The sequence below is a fragment of the Coturnix japonica genome, unplaced genomic scaffold, assembly GCF_054131305.1.
Source record: "Coturnix japonica strain WE unplaced genomic scaffold, WE-NBRP24 Scf221, whole genome shotgun sequence".
Lineage (NCBI taxonomy): Eukaryota > Metazoa > Chordata > Aves > Galliformes > Phasianidae > Coturnix > Coturnix japonica.
The window spans coordinates 1-12667 of record NW_028189124.1 but is presented as its reverse complement, the minus strand read 5'-3'; the positions used below and the strand labels follow the sequence as shown (position 1 = coordinate 12667).

General features: G+C 61.9%; 1 protein-coding gene across 1 annotated transcript in view; it reads right to left on the bottom strand.

Moving 5' to 3' along the window:
• LOC107307819 (disintegrin and metalloproteinase domain-containing protein 15-like) overlaps positions 1–12641 on the bottom strand; it is a gene marked incomplete at its 5' end in the record, with an annotated part of 31383 nt that extends 18742 nt beyond the window's left edge. Inside the window, 8 exons of the mRNA XM_085535904.1 lie at positions 940–1032; positions 1138–1327; positions 2535–2677; positions 4461–4539; positions 5697–5866; positions 8067–8135; positions 10515–10577; positions 12468–12641. Coding sequence (XP_085392030.1) covers positions 940–1032; positions 1138–1327; positions 2535–2677; positions 4461–4539; positions 5697–5866; positions 8067–8135; positions 10515–10577; positions 12468–12641 — 981 coding nt within the window. The remainder of the gene's footprint in view (positions 1–939; positions 1033–1137; positions 1328–2534; positions 2678–4460; positions 4540–5696; positions 5867–8066; positions 8136–10514; positions 10578–12467) is intronic.
• Between the last annotated feature and the right edge of the window lie 26 nt (positions 12642–12667).

The following is a 12667-nucleotide window of genomic DNA, read 5'->3' as shown; positions in this document are numbered from 1 at the left end:
CCCATTCCTTTGCACACCCAGCCCCATGCAACCATCCCTGCCCAGCCCCCTTTGCACGCCCACCCCCTTTGCACACCTATCCCCATGCAACCACCCCTGCCCAGCCCCCTTTTGCACACCCATCCTTCTGCATTCATCCCAGCATGCACACCCCCTTTGCACACTCCCCTTTGCACGCCTACCCCCATGCAACCGTCCCTGCCCACCCGCTTTGCACACCCACCCCCACATTTGCACACCCTCCCCTCTTTGCACACCCAGCCCCCTTTGCAGGCCAACCCCCTTTGCACGCCTACCCCCATGCAACTATCCTTGCCCAGCCCCCTTTTGCACACCCACCCTCCTTGCACACCTACCCCTTTTGCACACCCACCCCCCTTTGCACACCCACCCCTTTTGCACACCCACACGTTTTGCACACCCACACCTTTTGCAAACACCCACCCCCATTGCATGCCCACCCCCTTTGCACACCCACCCCCCCTTTGCACACCCATCCCTATTGCACACCCACCCCCCTTGCACACACCCCCCTTTGCACACCTACCCCCATGCAACCATCCCTGCCCAGCCCCCCTTTGCACACCCATCCCTACTGCACACCCACCCCCCCTTGCACACCCACACCTTTTGCACACCCACCCCCTTTGCACACCTAACCCCATGCAACCATTCCTTCCCAGCCCTTTGCACACCCACCCCCATTGCACACCTACCCCCATGCAACTATACTTGCCCAACCCCCTTTTGCACACCCACCCCCTTTGCATGCCCGCCCCCCTTTGCACACCCACCCCCTTTTTACCTCCCTCTTGCACACCCATCCCTATTGCACACACCCCCTTTGCACACCCATCCCCTTGCACGCCCACCCCTTTTGCACACCCACTCCCCCTTGAACACCCCCCCCCTTTGCACACACACCCCCCCTTTGCACACCTGGCACTGGTGGCAGCACCCCTCCCCCGTTGCACACTGTGCTCCGGGCAGCAGCTGACACGAGCTGCTATTGCAGCACGGATCCGTGCACTCCTATAGACAACAACGGCTGCACTGAGACCCCCCAATTTGGGGGGGGGGGGGGGCGGCATTTAAAACCCCACCCCACCCCGGGACCCCCCCCCCTCGACCACCCACCGTGCTCAGCCCGCAGTCGCAGACCTCCCCCGGCTCCAGGAAGCGGTTCCCACACACGGGGGTCGCCCCCTGCAGCCGATGGGGGTCGGGGGGGTCGGGGGGGTCGTAAAGGCACCAGCCCAACCTCCCCCGCAGGGTCTGATCCAACGAGGCTGCGCTGCAGTTGCTGAAGCTCAAACCGGGGGTCAGGCTGAGGGGGGGGGGTGCAAAGTGAGGGGGGGGCGATGCAAAGTGGGGGGGTTTAACAAGGTGGGGGGGGTGAACAATGTGGGGGGGGATGCAAATTGAGGGGGGGGGGGAGGATGCAAAGTGGGGGGGGTTAACAAGTGGGGGGGGTGAACAAAGGGGGGGGGTGAACAAGGGGGGGGAGGATGCAAAGTGGGGGGGGTGTGAATAAGGGGAGGGGGATGCAAAGTGGGGGGGGTTAACAAGTGGGGGGGGTGAACAAGAGGTGGGGGGGTGAACAAGGGGGGAGGGGGATGCAAAATGGGGGGGGGGGGTTGATAAAGGTAGTTGCGGGGGGGGGAGGAAATCACCCTATGGGTCATCCCCCATGACCCCCCCACCCCCAGCCTTACCCTATATATGTGTCTCCCCCCTCCCCAACCCCCCCACCCTAACCACATATATGCCATCCCCCTGACCCCCTATGTCATTCCCCCCCCCCTCACCCCACAACCCCACCCCTTATGGGTCACCCCCCCCCCCCGGTTGTCCCCCCCTACAACCCCCTGTGCACCACCCCACCCCCCCCAACACCTTATGTGACCCCCCACAATCCCCTATGTGCCCCCCCCCCAACAAACCCCTATGTCTCCCCCCCCCAACCCCTTATGTGACACCCCCCCCAACAACCCCTCTATGTGCCCCCCCCAAACAACCCCTCTATGCGCCCCCCCCCAACAACCCCCTATGCGCTCACCCCACAACCCCCTATGTGACCCCCCCAACCCCTCTATGTGCCCCCCCCCCAACAAACCCCTATGTCCCCCCCAACCCCTTATGTGCCCCCCCCCACAACCCCTCTATGTGCCCCCCCCCAACAAACCCCTATGTCCCCCCCCAACCCCCTATGTGCCCCCCCAGACAAACCCCTATGTGCCCCCCCCAACCCCTCTATGTGCCCCCCCCAACCCTCTATGTGACACCCCAACCCCCTATGTGACCCCCCCAACCCCTCTATGCCCCCCCAACGCTCTATGCGCCCCCCCCAACCCCCTATGTGCCCGTGCCCCCCCCCCAACAAACCCCAATGTCCCCCCCCCAACTTCTTATGTGCCCCCCCCAACCCCTCTATGTGCCCCCCCCCCAACAAACCCCTATGCCCCCCCCCCCCAACCTCTCTATGTGCCCCCCCCCACAACAACCCCCTACGTGCCTCCCCCCCATCCACCCACCCGCTGGGGGGGTCCATGATGCAGCCGTGGTCGTGGTACAGGTTGGAGCATGCGCAGTTCGGTCCGTCGTGCCCCATGCCCAGGTTGTGGCCCAGCTGGTGGGCGACGGTGGAGGCCACAACCAGGACGCTGATAGAGTGGTCCTGGGGGGGGGGCACAAAGGGGTCAGAGAGATGGGGGGGGGCACATAGGGGGTCAGGGTGATGGGGGGGGGGCACATAGGGGGTCAGGGTGATGGGGGGGGGCACACAGGGGGTCAGGAGAGGCTGAGGGGTATATAGGGGGTCAGGGTGATGGGGGGGGGGGCACATAGGGGGTCAGGGTGATGGGGGGGGCATATGGGGGATTGGGGGGGGCTTATAGGGGATGAGGGTGGGGGTAGGGGGCATATAGGGGGTCAGGGTGATGGTGGGGGGGGCACATAGGGGATGGGGGGGCTTTATAGGGGGTCAGGGTGATGGTGGGGGGGGGAACATGGGGTGAGTGTGGGGATGGGGGGGCACAAAGGGGTCAGGGTGATGGGGCACAAAGGGGGTCAGGGTGATGGGGGGGGGCATATGGGGGGTCAGGGTGACGGGGGGGGGGCATATAGGGGATCGGGGGGGACTTATAGGGGATCAGGGTGGGGGTAGGGGGCACATAGGGGGTCAGGGTGGGGGTAGGGGGCATATAGGGGGTCAGGGTGGTGGGGCACAAAGGGGGTCAGGGTGATGGGGGGGGGGGCACATAGGGGGTCAGGGTGAGGATGGGGGGGCACATAGGGGGTCAGGGTGATGGGGGGAGGCACAAAGGGGGTCAGAGAGATGGGGGGGGCACATAGGGGATCGGGGGGGCTTATAGGGGATCAAGGTGGGGGTAGGGGGCATATAGGGGGGTCAGGGTGGTGGGGGGGGGGGCACATGGGGGTCAGGGTGATGGTGGAGGGGGCACAAAGGGGGTCAGGGTGATGAGGGGGGGCGTATAGGGGATTGGGGGGGGCTTATAGGGGGTCAGGGTGGGGGTAGGGGGCTTATAGGGGATCAGGGTGATGGGGGGGGCACATAGGGGATGGGGGGGCTTATAGGGGTCAGGGTGGTGGGGGAGGGGGGCACATAGGGGATGGGGGGGCACAAAGGGGGTCAGGGTGGGGATGGGGGGGCACAAAGGGGGTCAGGGTGATGGGGGGGGGGGCACATAGGGGGTCAGGGTGATGGGTGGGGGGCATATAGGGGATCGGGGGGGGCTTATAGGGGATCAGGGTGGGGGTAGGGGGCATATAGGGGGTCAGGGTGATGGTGGGGGGAAATAGGGGGTCAGAGTGGGGATGGGGGGGCACAGAGGGGGTCAGGGTGATGGTGGGAGCATATAGGGGGTCAGGGTGATGGTGTGGGGGGGAAAATAGGGGGTCAGGGTGGGGATGGGGGGGCACATAGGGGGTCAGGTAGGGGGTGGGTGGCACATAGGGGGGTCAGGGTGGGAGTGGGGGGGGGCACATAGGGTGTCAGGTTGGGTATGGGGGGGGGCACAAAGGGGGTCAGAGTGGGGGTGAGGGGACACAGAGGGGGTCAGGGAGGGGCTGAGGGGCATATAGGGTCAGGGAGATGTGGGGGGGGCACAAAGGGGGTCAGGGTGGTCGGGGGGGTGCATATAGGGGGTCAGGGTGATGGTGTGGGGGTGGGGTTTGGGGAGGATGACACATATGGGGTTATGGTGGGGGGGGGGGTGCCTGGGGTGGGGCCTATGTGGGGTCAGGGTGGGGGGGGGCTGGGGAAGGGAGGAGTCAAGGTGGGGATGGTGGGGGGGCACGACTCATATAGGGTCGGGGGGGGGGTGTGGGGGAGCATTGGGGTGGGGGTCAGGGTGGGGATGGGCTCTGGGAGTGGGGGGGTGACACATGGGGGGTCCAAATGGGGTTGGGGGGGGGTCTGATGTTGGTCCCCACCATGCTGACCCCCCGGATCGCTCAGCAGAGCAGATGGACGCCTGGGCCGCCACCCCCACAGCCACGTCCTCAAAGCGGGACCCACTGCAGGGACAGCACGGAGAACCCTAAACACCCCCAGCCTTAACCCCATAAACCCCACAAACACCCCCCCCAACCTTAACCCCATAACCCCCACAAACACCCCCCAGGCTTAACCCCATAAACCCCCCCAAACAGCCCCCCCAGCCTTAACCCCATAACCCATAACCCCCCCAAATCATCCCCCCCCCACTTTAACCCCATACCCCAACATTAACCCCATACCCCCCCCCCCAAAATGATCCCCCCCCAGCTATAACCCCATAACCCCTCTCAAATCATCCCCCCCCCCACTTTCACCCCATACCCCCCCTCCAAGTATCCCCACCCCCCACTTTAACCCCATAATAACCCCCCACCAAATCATCCCCCCCCACTTTAACCCCATAACCCCCCCCAAAGCAGACCCCCCCAACTTTAACCTCATAACCCCCCCCAACTTTAACCCCATAACCCAACCCCCCCCACTTTAACCCCATATCCCCCCCAAAAGAGACCCCTCCCAACTTTAACCCTATAACCCCGCCACACTTAACCCCATACCCCCCCCAAATCATCCCCCCCCACTTTAACCCCTAACCCCCCCAAAATCATCCCCCCCCCACTTTAACCCCATAGCCCCCCCCAAAGCATCCCCCCCACTTTAACCCCATACCCCCCCCAAAGCAGACCCCCCCATCTTTAACCCCATAACCCCCCCCAAAATCATCCCCCCCCACTTTAACCCCATAACCCCCCCCCAAAGCAGACCCCCCCATCTTTAACCCTATAACCCCCCTCAAATCATCCCCCTCCCCACTTTAACCCCATAACCCCCCCCAAAGCATCCCCCCCCCCTTTAACCCCATATCCCCCCCCAAATGATACCCCCCCGATCTATAACCCCATACCCCCCCCCAAATCATCCCCCCCCACTTTAACCCCATAGCCCCCCCCCAAAGCACCCCCCCCACTTTAACCCCATAACCCCCCCCCAAATGATCCCCCCCCAGCTATAACCCCATAACCCCCTCAAATCATCCCCCTCCCCACTTTAACCCCATAGCCCCCCCAAAGGAGACCCCTCCCAACTTTAACCCCATACCCCCCAACTTTAAACCCCATACCCCCCCCCCCATATCCCCCCCCCCATATCCCCCCCCCACTTTAACCCCCCCCACCTGAGGAGCTGCGCGTTGTCGTGCCGTATCCTGGGCAGCAGCTCGTCCCTCCTCCATCGCAGGAAGCTCCTTAAGGCCGCGCGGCCGCTGCTGCCAACGGGGATCGGATCCACCGAGCTCCAGACCTCCAGCAACGGCACCGAGATACGGAGCCCCAGCGGGAGGAAGAACTGGGGGGGGGAAAGATGGGGTGGGACCCATATGTTGGGGGGGGGGGGTCAGAGATGGGGATGGGACCCATATGTTGGGGGGGGGGGGGTCAGAGATTGAGGATGGGACCCATATGTTGGGGGGGGGGGGGGCAGAGATTGAGGATGGGACCCATATGTTGCCTCCACCAACGGCACCGAGATACGGAGCCCCAGCGGGAGGAAGAACTGGGGGGGGGGGGGGGACACATAGGGTGGGGGGGGGGGTCAGAGATTGGGGATGGAACATATATGTTGGGGTGGGGTCAGTACTCATATGTATGGGGGGGTCAGAGATGGGGATGGGACCCATATGTTGGGGGGGGGAGTCAGAGATTGGGGTGGGACCCATATGTTGGGGGGGGGGGTCAGAGATTGGGGTGGGACCCATATGTGGGGGGGGGTCAGTGCTCATATGTGGGGGGCGGTCAGAATTTGGGGATGGGACCCCTACGTTGGGGGGGGGGAGAGAGTGGGGATGGGACCCATATGTTGGGGGGGGGGGGAATTGGGGTCAGTGCTCACATGGGGGGGGGGCAGAGATGGGGGTGGGACACATAGGTTGGGGGGGGGGGGGTCAGAGATTGGGGATGGGACCCATATGTTGGGGGGGGGCAGAGAGTGGGGATGGGACCCATATGTTGGGGGGGGAAAGATGGGGATGGGACCCAAATGTTGGGGGGGGGGGGTCAGAGATTGGCACATATGTTTTGGGGGGGGGGGGGGACACATGTGGGGGGGTTAGAGATTGGGGATGGGACCCATATGTTGGGGGGGCGGGGGATCAGTGCTCACATGGGGGGGGGTCAGAGATTGAGGATGGGACCCATATGTTGGGTGGGGGGGCAGAGAGTGGGAATGGGACCCATATGTTGGGGGGGGAATTGGGGTCAGTGCTTACATGTGGGGGGGGGTCAGAGATTGGGGATGGGACCCATATGTTGGGGGGGGCGGGGGATCAGTGCTCACATGGGGGGGGGTCAGAGATTGAGGATGGGACCCATATGTTGGGTGGGGGGGCAGAGAGTGGGGATGGGACCCTATGTTGGGGGGGGGGGGGGCAGAGAGTGGGGATGGGACCCATATGTTTTGGGGGGGGGAATTGGGGTCAGTGCTCAAATGTGGGGGGGGGGGGTCAGAGATTGGGGATGGGACCCATATGTTGGGGGGGGGATCAGTGCTCACATGGGGGGGTCAGAGATGGGGGATGGGCACAACATGTTGGGGGGGGGTCAGGGTTTGGGGACAGTGCTTACATCATGTGGGGGGGGTCAGAGATCGGGGATGGGACCCATATGTTTTGAGGGGGGGTGGGGGGTCAGTGCTCACATGTGGGGGGGGGTCAGAGATTGGGGATGGGCCCCATATGTTGGGGGGGGGGGGAAGGTCAGAGATTGGGGATGGGACCCATATGTTGGGGGGGGGCAGAGAGTGGGAATGGGCCCCATATATTGGAGGGTTGGGGGTTTAAGTGGAGGGGGGTTTGAGAGGGGGTTGGGGGGGGGGTAGAGGATGGGGTGGGGGGGTTGAGGATGGGGAAGGGGGGGTTCAGAGCGGAGGGGGGGTTGAGGGGGGGTATGGGATGGGGAGAGGGTGTCGGGGTAGGGGGGGGTGGGGGGGGTAGAGGATGGGGGGGTAGATGGAGGGGGTGAGTATGGGGAGGGGGTGTCAAGGTGGGGGGGTGGGGAGAGGGGAGATAGAGGATGGGAAAGGGGGGTGTCGAAGTGGAGGGGGGGCTTGAGAGGGGAATGAGGATGGGGAGGGGGGGTCGGGGTAGGGGGGGTAGAGGATGGGGTGGGGAGGAGTGGGGGGAGGGAGGGGTAGAGGGTGGGATGGGGAGTTTGAGGATGGGGGGAGGCAAAGTGGGGGGGGTTGAGGATGAGGAGGGGGGATTGAGGATGGGTGGTGTTGGGGTGGGGGGGGTAGAGGATGGGGTGGGGGGGTCAGAGTGGAGGGGGGGTTGTTGAGTTGGGGGTGAGGATGGGGAGGGGGGATGTTGGGTCAGGGTTAGGGTTAAGGTTAGGAGTGGAAGGTGGGGGTTGAGGGGGGGCTGAGGATAGGAAAGGGGGGAGTCGGAGTGGAGGGGATTGGGGGGGGGTTGAGGATGGGGAGGGGGGGTCGGGGTGGGGGGGTTTGGGTGGGGGGCTCGGGGGGATTGAGGATGGGGGGGGGCAGCTCTCACCGTGTTCACCTGGTTGGCGATTTCCAACGTGCGGCTGCGGACGCGCTGCAGGTTGGGGTAGTTCTGGAACTGTGGGTACAGGGGGGGGGCAGTGTTATATGGGGGGGTCAGTGTTGTATGGGGGGGTCAGTGTTATATGGGGGGGGGTCAGTGTTATATGGGGGGTCAGTGTTGTATGGGGGGTCAGTGTTATATGGGGGGGGTGTTATATGGGGGGGGTCAGTGTTATATGGGGGGGGTCAGTGTTGTATGGGGGGGTCAGTGTTATATGGGGGGGGGTCAGTGTTATATGGGGGGGGTGTTATATGGGGGGGTCAGTGTTATATGGGGGGGTCATTGTTATATGGGGGGTCAGTGTTATATGGGGGTGGTCAGTGTTATATGGGGGGTTGTTATATGGGGGGGGGTCAGTGTTATATGGGGGGTCAGTGTTATATGGGGGGGTCAGTGTTGTATGGGGGGGGTCAGTGTTATATGGGGGGGGTGTTATATGGGGGGGGTCAGTGTTATATGGGGGGGGTCAGTGTTGTATGGGGGGGTCAGTGTTATATGGGGGGGGGTCAGTGTTATATGGGGGGTCAGTGTTGTATGGGGGGGTCAGTGTTATATGGGGGGGGTGTTATATGGGGGGGGTCAGTGTTATATGGGGGGGGTCAGTGTTGTATGGGGGGGTCAGTGTTATATGGGGGGGGGTCAGTGTTATATGGGGGGGGTGTTATATGGGGGGGTCAGTGTTATATGGGGGGGTCAGTGTTATATGGGGGGTCAGTGTTATATGGGGGTGGTCAGTGTTATATGGGGGGGGGTGTTATATGGGGGGGGGTCAGTGTTATATGGGGGGGTCAGTGTTATATGGGGGGGTCAGTGTTGTATGGGGGGGGTCAGTGTTATATGGGGGGGGTGTTATATGGGGGGGGTCAGTGTTATATGGGGGGGGGTCAGTGTTGTATGGGGGGGTCAGTGTTATATGGGGGGGGTCAGTGTTATATGGGGGGGGTGTTATATGGGGGGGTCAGTGTTATATGGGGGGGTCAGTGTTATATGGGGGGTCAGTGTTATATGGGGGTGGTCAGTGTTATATGGGGGGGGTGTTATATGGGGGGGGGTCAGTGTTATATGGGGGGGTCAGTGTTATATGGGGGGGTCAGTGTTGTATGGGGGGGGTCAGTGTTATATGGGGGGTCAGTGTTATATGGGGGGGGGTCAGTGTTATATGGGGGGGGTCAGTGTTATATGGGGGGGTCAGTGTTATATGGGGGGGGGTCAGTGTTATATGGGGGGTCAGTGTTGTATGGGGGGGTCAGTGTTATATGGGGGGGGTCAGTGTTATATGGGGGGGTCAGTGTTATATGGGGGGGGTCAATGTTATATGGGGGGTCAGTGTTATATGGGGGGGTCAGTGTTATATGGGGGGGTCAGTGTTATATGGGGGGGGTCAATGTTATATGGGGGGTCAGTGTTATATGGGGGGGTCAGTGTTATATGGGGGGGGTCAATGTTATATGGGGGGTCAGTGTTATATGGGGGGTCAGTGTTGTATGGGGGGGTCAGTGTTATATGGGGGGGGTCAGTGTTATATGGGGGGGGTCAGTGTTATATGGGGGGGTCAGTGTTATATGGGGGGGGTCAATGTTATATGGGGGGTCAGTGTTATATGGGGGGAGTCAGTGTTATATGGGGGGGGTGTTATATGGGGGGGTCAGTGTTATATGGGGGGGGTCAGTGTTATATGGGGGGGTCAGTGTTATATGGGGGGGGTGTTATATGGGGGGGGTCAGTGTTATATGGGGGGGTCAGTGTTATATGGGGGGGTCAGTGTTATATGGGGGGGGGTCAGTGTTATATGGGGGGGGTGTTATATGGGGGGGGTCAGTGTTATATGGGGGGGTCAGTGTTATATGGGGGGGTCAGTGTTATATGGGGGGGGGTCAGTGTTATATGGGGGGGTCAGTGTTATATGGGGGGGGTCAGTGTTATGTGGGGGGGTCAGTGTTATATGGGGGGGGGTCAGTGTTATATGGGGGGGGTCAGTGTTATATGGGGGGGTCAGTGTTATATGGGGGGGGTCAGTTATATGGGGGGGGTCAGTTATATGGGGGGGGTCAGTGTTATATGGGGGGGGGTCAGTGTTATATGGGGGGTCAGTGTTATATGGGGGGGGTCAGTGTTATATGGGGGGTGTCAGTGTTATATGGGGGGTCAGTGTTGTATGGGGGGGTCAGTGTTATATGGGGGGGTGTCAGTGTTATATGGGGGGGTCAGTGTTATATGGGGGGGGTCAGTGTTATATGGGGGGTGTCATTGTTGTATGGGGGGGTCAGTGTTGTATGGGGGGGGTCAGTGTTGTATGGGGGGGGTCAGTGTTATATGGGGGGTCAGTGTTATATGGGGGGGTCAGTGTTATATGGGGGGTATTAAAGGGGCAGCTTCTCTGTGCCCTGGTCTCACCGCAGCGTGGTCCACCACCATCACCAGCTCCACAACGCGCTGCTGGGCTGGAGCTCGTTTGGCCTGGGGGGGGCAAAAGGGGGCGGGGGGGGACATGGAGGAACTCAATGGGGCTGGGAGCCCAATATGGGGGGGGATGGGACCCCAATATGGTAGTGGGACCCCAATATGGCAATTGGGGTCCCACCCATCCCACATGGCACCCCAGTGGGGTGACAGGACCCCAGGGTGGCAATGGGACCCTGTGGGGCAATGGGACCCAATGGGGTGATGGGACTCCAGGGTGGCAATGGGACCCAGTGGGGTGATGGGACCCAATGGGGTGATGGGACCCCTATATGGCAGTGGGACCCAGTGGGGTGACAGGACCCCAGGGTGGCAATGGGACCCCAAGATGGCAATGGGATCCAGTGGGGGGATGGGACCCCAGGGTGGCAATGGGACCCAATGGGGTGATGGGACCCAGTGGGGCAATGGGACCCAGTGGAGTGATGGGACCCCAATATGACAATGGGACCCCAATATGGCAATGGGACCCAGTGGGCAATGGGACCCCAATATGACAATGGGACCCAATGGGGGGATTGGACCCCAATATGACAATGGGACCCCAATATGGCAATGGGACCCAGTGGGGGGATTGGACCCCAATATGACAATGGGACCCAGTGGGGGGATTGGACCCCAATATGGCAATGGGACCCAGTGGGGGGATGGGACCCCTATATGGCAATGGGACCCAGTGGGGGGATGGGACCCCAATATGGCAATGGGACCCAGTGGGGTGATGGGACCCCAATATGGCAATGGGACCCAGTGGGGTGACAGGACCCCAGGGTGGCAATGGGACCCAGTGGGGCAATGGGACCCAATGGGGTGATGGGACACCTATATGGCAATGGGACCCAGTGGGGTGATGGGACCCCAATATGGCAATGGGACCCAGTGGGGGGATGGGACCCCAATATGGCAATGGGACCCAGTGGGGTGATGGGACCCCAATATGGCAATGGGACCCAGTGGGGTGACAGGACCCCAGGGTGGCAATGGGACCCAGTGGGGCAATGGGACCCAATGGGGTGATGGGACCCCAATATGGCAATGGGACCCCTATATGGCAATGGGACCCAGTGGGGGGATGGGACCCCTATATGGCAATGGGACCCCTATATGGCAATGGGACCCAGTGGGGGATGGGACCCCTATATGGCAATGGGACCCAGTGGGGTGATGGGACCCCAATATGGCAATGGGACCCCTATATGGCAATGGGACCCAGTGGGGGGATGGGACCCCTATATGGCAATGGGACCCAGTGGGGTGATGGGACCCCAATATGGCAATGGGACCCAGTGGGCAATGGGACCCCAATATGGCAATGGACCCCAGTGGGGTGACAGGACCCCAGGGTGGCAATGGGACCCAGTGGGGTGATGGGACCCCAATATGGCAATGGGACCCCACCATGGCAATGGGACCCCAATATGGCAATGGGACCCCAATATGGCAATGGGACCCAGTGGGGTGATGAGACCCCAATATGGCAATGGGACCCAATGGGGTGATGGGACCCCAATATGGCAATGGACCCAGTGGGGTGATGGGACCCCAATATGGCAACAGGACCCCAGGGTGGCAATGGGATCCAGTGGGGCAATGGGACCCAGTGGAGTGATGGGACCCCAATATGACAATGGGACCAAGTGGGGTGATGGGACCCCAATATGGCAATGGGACCCAGTGGAGTGATGGGACCCAGTGGAGTGATGGGACCCAGTGGAGTGATGGGACCCCAATATGGCAATGGACCCCAGTGGGGTGACAGGACCCCAGGGTGGCAATGGGACCCAATGGGATGATGGGACCCAATGGGGTGATGGGACCCCAATATGGCAATGGGACCCAGTGGGCAATGGGACCCCACAGGGGCAAGGGGACCCCGGTACCACCCACCCTATGCAGCCATGGCAGCTCCGTCCCCACGTCATCCGGGGGTCTTTGGGGGGGTCTCAGCCCATAGTCCCGCAGCCGGTAGGCGACGTGCTGCCCGGGGGGGCCGCTGGGATCCGGCTCCAGCCCATAAGTCCTGTCCTGTGTCAGCTGGAGGTGACCACTGTATGGGGATGGGGGGGGGGGCTGTTATAGAACTTGGG